This window comes from Otolemur garnettii, unplaced genomic scaffold, assembly GCF_000181295.1.
Source record: "Otolemur garnettii isolate 467f Iridium unplaced genomic scaffold, OtoGar3 scaffold00166, whole genome shotgun sequence".
Lineage (NCBI taxonomy): Eukaryota > Metazoa > Chordata > Mammalia > Primates > Galagidae > Otolemur > Otolemur garnettii.
The window spans coordinates 3,775,810-3,783,595 of record NW_003852561.1 but is presented as its reverse complement, the minus strand read 5'-3'; the positions used below and the strand labels follow the sequence as shown (position 1 = coordinate 3,783,595).

Here is a 7,786-nt window from a genome sequence, read left to right as displayed (position 1 = left end):
TGCTGTGGCGTTAGCATTCATGGGCTTAAGCGATTCTTTTGCCTCAGCCTCCCAAGTAGCTGGGACTATAGGCTCTGCCACAATGCCCAGCTAGTTTTAGAGATAAGGTCTCACTCTGGCTCAGGCTAGTCTCGAACCTGTGAGCTCAGGCAGTCTACTCACTTCAGCCTCCCAGAGTGCTAGGATTACAGGTGTTAGCTACTATGCCTGGCTATTGTTTTTGTTAGTTTGTTTGTTTGTTTGAGACAGAGTCTCACTCTGTTGCCTTGGGGTTGAGTGCTATGGCATCAGCCTAACTTATAGCAACCTCAAACTCTTGGATTAAAGTGATCCTCTTGCCTCAGCCTCCCAAATAGCTGGGATTACAGACACCCACCACAACGCCCAGCTAGTTTTTCTATTTTTAGTAGAGATGGTATCTTGCTGTTGCTCAGGTTGGTCTTGAACTCCTGGGCTCAAGCGGTCCACTCACCTTAGCCTCCCAGAGAGCTAGGATTACAGGCCTGAGCCATTGTACTGGGCCTTAGTTTGAGTTTTTATAGACCTAGTGGTACAATGCTAAGAAAACACTGCCAGGTGTTTATAATGTTAAAGCACTTTGTGTCTTAACTCTAAGCCATCTGCTTTTTCAAATATTTTCTTTCAGGTATATGCCCTCAACTATTAGTAATATAGTGGTGAAAGAAGGACCAGCCGTAGAGGTGGATTTTTCTCTCCAGCCAACTGTGATGAAAATCTCTGACCCGACTGAGGCTGTGGCAACTGCTAGCACAGTTGCTGTACCTAATCCTCCTGAAACATCATCCTCCCACCAACCAATTCAGCCAAAAGACTTTCACCACCACCATTTCCCTGATATGGAAATCTTCTTGAGAAGGTTTGCGAATGAATATCCTAACATCACCCACCTTTATTCATTGGGAAAATCAGTAGAGTCAAGAGAACTTTATGTGATGGAGATATCTGATAATCCAGGTGTCCATGAACCAGGTAATTGGTATGGTTTTATGCATAATTAATTAATCAGGAGTGCCTCTCAAAACTTCTATATTACTATGTCTCATCCAGAAAGGTCACCTATCTAAAATTTAAAACAAGAGAAAGAAATAAAATGTAACCAATCTTTTCTCAGAAAAGAAAAAATCCATTTGATAATCCATATTGGGGAAAATATTTAATGTGTGAATAGATAAGATTTCTTCTGCTGATTGTATTTTTGTTTTCATATTATGTGGCTTTCATATATATGCTTTGAGCATCCCCAGATATATGTATTAATTAGTAAGGAAGCTATTTTTTTTGGAGACAGAGCCTCAAGCTATCCCCCTGGATAGAGTGCAATGACATCACAGCTCACAGCAACCTCCAACTCCTGGGCTCAAGCGAGTCTCCTGCCTCTGCCTCCCAAGTAGCTGGGACTACAGGCGCCCGTCACAACACCTGGCTATTTTTTGGTTGCAGCCATCATTGTTGTTTGGCAGGCCCAGGCTGGCCCAGGCAGGCCCACCAGCTCAGGTGTATGTGGCTGACGCCTTAGCTGCTTGAGCCACAGGCGCCGAGCCAGGAAGCTATTTTATAAGAGATTTGTAAAGATTTTTCCTTCTTTCTTTGGCAAAATAAATGTCTCCTTAAATTTTTTGTTCAGGATTTATGTGTTGGGGGAAAAAAGAACAGAGGGACCATGATAATTGAAAAGAGAAAAAAGTCTTCAATTTAATGATTTTGTTTACAGGTGAACCAGAATTTAAGTACATTGGGAATATGCATGGAAATGAAGTGGTTGGAAGAGAGCTGCTGTTGAACCTTATTGAATATCTTTGTAAGAACTTTGGAACAGACTCTGAAGTCACAGATTTGGTTCGTAGCACTAGAATTCACCTTATGCCATCTATGAATCCTGATGGCTATGAAAAGTCCCAGGAAGGTAAAGTATGGCCTGGTTGTTTCCTGGAATTTCTTCCTATTTTTTTCTTATAATTTACAATGGATTTGGCTCTTATATTCTTATAAAATAGGCCAGTCCATTCAACAATTATGTGATAAAGTTTAGTATTTAATGGCATTTTCCACTTGGACATGACGTATGTTTACTAAGAATTGTGGAGAATTTTTAAAAATTGTTTCATTTTAATAGTATTTCTTATTAAATTTTTACATTGGGAACCTTATTTGATAAGTGAAAAACCAGGTATCTTTTGAAGTTAGGACATTTTAAACCTGCTGAACTATTGATTTCCTATTCTTCTGCCTTCTCTGAGCAAGTCCATCTCTTCTGGGGCAATATAGCCAGGGCTGGGAGAGTCAATTTACACAGGCCACCTTATGCAGAATACTACAAGAGCGAGAATCCATCTTCTCCTAGCCCATGATTTTTTGCAGGTGGTGCTAGCTGTGAGTAAACTAGGCCCTACAGTCTGATGTGCAGCCACAGGACTTACTGACCTAACCACTGGAAGAATCAACTGGTCATTATACCTAGAGACTCTCTTGAACAAATAAATAGGCTCAAGCTAATCCTTATATGCACATATATTTTCACATTCTTTCCCTGTGGACCTCATTCTTTGTTAGCTTCGCAAATCCCTCCTACATCCTCCCCAAATCTTTCAGAATGGTGGAACTAATTACTACTAGTGAGCCCTCCTGAAGGTTTTTTATTTGTTTGTTTTGAGACAGAGTCTTGCTCTGTTGCCTGGGATAGAGTGCCATGGCCTCAGCCCAGTTCACATCTACTTCAAATTCCTGGGCTCAAGCAATCCTCCTGCCTCAGCTTCCTGAGTAGCTAGGACTACAGGTGCCCATGAAGATGCTTGGCTAATTTTTCTATTTTCAGCAGAGACGGGGGGGTCTTGCTCTTGCACAGGCTGGTCTTCAATCCTGAGTTCAAGCAGTGCTCCCCTCTTGGCCTCCCTGAGTGCTAGGATTATAGATGTGAGCCAGTTTTTTCATTCACTGGCAATTTTTCTCATTATAATGACAATAGTAGGGCTCCCACTCCTTATTAAAATGAGGTATGCACAGTTAAATTGAACTCTTTCTACTTCATCTGCTTAAACGTCCAACTATATTCTCGGCTAACTTTACTTTTTTGTGATCATTTTAATGTGAACATGCCACAATTTTCTTCTTTTCCTTTGTCTTTTTCTTGCCATGTCTTAATTTGCTTTATGTACATACAGATAGAAGTATAGAGTCCCGCACTGATTCCTACTCAACATTATGATCATGCCACTGTATGTGGATTATTGACAGTTGAGCAGTGCTTTAATATACTTTGTATAATTGGATTTGTTTTGTTTTCAGAGCATGACCAGAGGGTGAAAATAGTTTTACCTCTCTGTTCAGAAAATCTGGAAGACAAATTTTTTTTAATGCACAATATAAAAAAGATGTGTTTTAATCATAGTGTCACTGTGAAGCCTGATGTGTTCATGTGTTCATATTTACCTTTGAGATAGGATAGCTGAAGTAGTATGAGTTGGATTAAAATGCAAATGCAAATGGCTTCAATTTGAATCTTTTATCATACAGGAGATTCAACGAGTGTCATTGGCAGAAACAACAGCAACAACTTTGACCTGAATCGCAATTTTCCAGACCAGTTTGTTCAGATCACAGATCCTACCCAACCGGAAACTATTGCGGTAATGAGTTGGATGAAGTCCTATCCATTTGTTCTGTCAGCAAACCTGCACGGAGGTATGGCAGCTTTATATTTCACTGATTAGTCTGGTTGAGAGCATTTGCAACCCTAGTGGAATTTTTTATGTTTATAGTCTTATGCTTTCTTAAAATGAGTGTCCTATGGCAGAAAACATTAAAGGTCTTTTCGCATTACTTTTTAGGCCAGTTTTCCTGGCTGTTTTCTCCCTTTCTCTCTCTCTTTTCCTCCTGTTGTCTCCACCCCCTTTCTCCTCTCTTCTCTCACCTCCCTTTCACCCCTCTTCTTCTTTCCCCCTTCTCTATTCTCCCCCTCTTTCTCTTCTTCCTCTCATACTTCTTCAAATATTTGATATTTATCTTCCATGTTAGGATCTTGATAACACATTCTTTGTTATTCATAAAAATTAAACACTTACAGATCTGAATGTTTAGTCTTATTTTTCTCCCTAAAGTTTAATAAACTCTTTAATGTAAATTTAGATCTGGATAGTCTCTTACCTTTTACTTTATCTTCAACACATTGCCACACTAGAAAAAAAATCTTTTCCTTGGTGCTACAGTGTTTTATTAGGTCTACATAGGTTAAGAGACATGTGAGTTATATATACTTCATAAGGCCTCAGGCTCACAACAAGCATAAGTTAAATACAACTCATGTGGCAGTTAATGTGTTAACTGCAGCAAAATGGCCCCATTTTCATGTAGTGTCTGAGCTTATACTCCTCTGTATAATTGAGCAGGAACAGATCAGCTCAAGAGTTTGATTAAAAATTATCTCAGGCTCGGTGCCTATAGCTCAAGTGGTTAGGGTGCCGGCCAAATACACCGAGGCTGTTGGGTTCAAGCCCAGCCTGGGCCTGCCAAATAACAATGACAACTGCAATAAAAAAAAATAGCCAGGCCTTATGATGAGTGCCTGTAGTCCCAGCTACTTGGGAGGCTGAGGCAAGAGGTGGCTTAAGCCCAAGAGTTAGAGGTTGCTGTGAGCTGTGATGCCAGAGCACTCTACTGAGGGTGACAAAGTGAGACTCTGTTTCAAAAAAAAAAAAAAAATTATCACAGTGTCCAACTAGGGTTTTGTGAATGAGTGAAGTTATCAGTACCCAAGAAAATTGAAAACATATCCACACATAAACTCACTTGTACACAAATGTTCATTCAGTGTATAGTGTACATATTCATTAATGTTCAGTGTATATGAATGTTCATTCAGCATTATTCATAATCAAAACCTAGAAACAGGCTCGGCACCTGTGGCTCAAGTGGCTAAGATGCCAGCCACGTACACCCAAGGTGGTAGGTTCGAATCCAGCCTGGGCCCACCAAACAACGATAGCTGCAACCAAAAAATAGCCAGGCATTGTGGCGGGCGCCTGTGATCCCAGCTACTTTGGAGGCTGAGGCAGGAGACTCACTTGAGCCCAGGAGTTGGAGGTTGCTGTGAGCTGAAATGCCATGGCACTCTACCCAGGGGGACAGCTTGAGGCTCCTGTCTCAAAAAAAAAAAAAAAAAAAAAACAAAACCTAGAAACAACCCAAACAATGATCAACTGATGAATGGATAAATAAAATGTGGTTTATCCATACAGTGAGATACTTGGCATGCAAAGAAGTGAAGTAAAGGTTGGGCATGGTGGCTCACACCTGTAATTCTAACACTCTGGGAGTCCTAAGCAGGTGGATTGCCTGTGCTCAGGAGTTGGAGATCAGCCTGAGCCAGAGTGAGACCTTGTCTCTAAAAATAGCAAGGTGTTGTGGCGGTCACCTGTAGTCCCAGCTACTCGGGAGGCTGAGGCAAGAGAATCACTTGAGCCCAAGAGTTTGAGGTTGTTGTGAGCTGCGACATCACAGCACTCTACTAAGGGTGATAAAGAGAGACTCTGTCTCAAAAAAAAGGAAGCGAAATTCTGACACATGCTGAACACAAGCCTTGAAAACATTACGCTGAGTGACAGAAGCCAGTCCCAAGAGACCACATAGTGTATGATTTTATTTTTAGAAAATGTTCAAAATAGAAAAATCCACAAAAATGGAGTAGATATAATAGTTGCCTTGGGATGGGATGGATACTAGTGGGAGGGAAGAAGACAGTGACTACAGGGTTTTTTTGTTTTTTTTTTTTAGTCATGAAAATTCTATAACTGGATAGTAATAATGGTTCTATAACCCTGTGAATGTAATATAAGTGAATTACATGGTATATGAATTAAAGAGAAAAGAATGACAAATGTTATCACCAAGAAAAGTAGGGAAGAAATTTAGTGTCAATGTTTGTTGGAATGTCCAAAAGAAGTATCATAGTTAAGATTTCATGGCCTGTGGAGTCTACTTCCACTTGAGAAGGACAGTACATATTTATGGATTTTTAGTTTTAGGAAATTAAGATTCCCTAAAAATTGCTGCGAAGGATTGCTAGTAGTTGTAGAAAAACAAAACCAGAATCATAGTCAGAGTCCCAAGAGTCAGATAGGAATGGTTGACAAAATAAATTTTGGTTCTCTTTTCAAATATTTTACTCCATGTTGGGTAGAAAATATTTCCATTTAGAGCATTAAAAATACTCTCTGAATAAGTCCCATATCATGTTGGCTAAATCTAAAAAGGTAAAAATAGTTACATTCCAGTGAAAATAAGTCACAAATTTACAGATGTGGTCTCAAGACCTTGGCACCGTGAGGGCTAGGAATCTTCAATCATGCAGACATCTTTCTTTTGGTGACATATTTTGTTTTCTCATCTTAAAGTCCTTAAATGGGTTTTGAAATCTTGGCAAAGAAATATAAAGGAGGATTTCTTGTATGCTGTAGGGAAGAAGAAACTTTTGCCCTACCCTCTTAGGAGCATTTGACACATGTGAATTAAGTTGACAAAAGACAACTTAATAGGAGAAAAGTACACAAATTTTATTTGATGTTCATATTTTTATGGAGGGGTTATAGGAAGAAAGTGAAACCCTCAAAGGAGCAGTTAGCTTGAGGATTTCACTGATCTTTTTACAAAAGGCAGAAAATTATGAAAAAGTGACTAGAGAAAGGAAAAGAGCTTTGGGCTTCTAAGGGTGGTAAATTTGGTAAAGTGGCGGAAATGTATGGAGGAAACTAATGAAAGGTAAGGGTTATTTTGGTAGGGTTTGTTTGTGTAGACTCATCTTGGCATTGATGCTGAGAATGTTTTCTTCTTTCTGGTCTGGGAAGGTACCTTTCTCATGAGAAATTTACACCCCTCTTTTAGGTAAAAAGAGGGAAGGCAGAGAGCCCTTCCTTCATCTGCTGTTTCTCAGTTGCCTTTAGCTCAAAATAACTAATATGCCAAAGTGGCATACTTTGGGGTGGTATTTTCTGATCCCCTTCACTGCCAACTTAATAACTTAGAAGGATTTTGAAAGAATATGGGAAAAAGCAATATTCTTTTTTATAAACTTCGATACTAACTTTTTTTATTGAGGTGAAGCTCGTGTAATTCCAGAGACATTTAGTACATTCACATTGTTTTGCGACTGCCACCTCTGTCTTGTTCCAAAATATTTTTATCTCCCTACAAGGATACCTCGTACTCAACCAGTTGCTTCCCAAAATTCCCCTCTTCCCTCAGCCTCTTCTGGTAACCACGGATCTTCGTTCTGTCTCTATGGATTTATTTATTCTGGATATTTCATAGAAATGGAATCACACAATGTATGACCTTTTGTGTCTGGCTTTTTTCACTTAATGTTATGTTTTGAAGGTTCCATCTGTGAGGTGCTGATCTCTACAAGCATATATCAGTACTTTGTTTCTTTCAGTGGCTGAATAATATTTTTATGTATATATACATTTTTTAATCTACTTATTCATTGGTGGACATTTAGATTATTTCTACTTTTTGACTATTATGTGCAATACTGCTATGAAGACTGGCATACCAGTATCTGAGTCCTTGTTTTTAATTTTTGGGGTATTATCTAGGAGAGGAATTAACATATGATAATTACTGGGCAGCGCCTATGGCTCAGTTGTCAGGGGGCCGATCACATACACCAAGGGTGGTGGGTTCAAATCCGGCCCGGGCCAGCTAAAACAACAATGCCAACTGCAACAACAACAAAAAATAGCCAGGCATTGTGGCCGGTGCCTGTAGTCCCAGC

The 7,786-nt window shown here is 39.6% G+C and overlaps 1 protein-coding gene across 1 annotated transcript in view; it reads left to right on the top strand.

The window, feature by feature from the left end:
• CPD (carboxypeptidase D) overlaps window positions 1–7,786 on the top strand; it is a 74,388-nt gene that overhangs the window by 34,641 nt on the left and 31,961 nt on the right. The window contains exons 5-7 of the mRNA XM_003800106.3: window positions 647–990; window positions 1,733–1,924; window positions 3,532–3,699. Of these exons, the coding sequence (XP_003800154.1) occupies window positions 647–990; window positions 1,733–1,924; window positions 3,532–3,699 (704 nt within the window). The remainder of the gene's footprint in view (window positions 1–646; window positions 991–1,732; window positions 1,925–3,531; window positions 3,700–7,786) is intronic.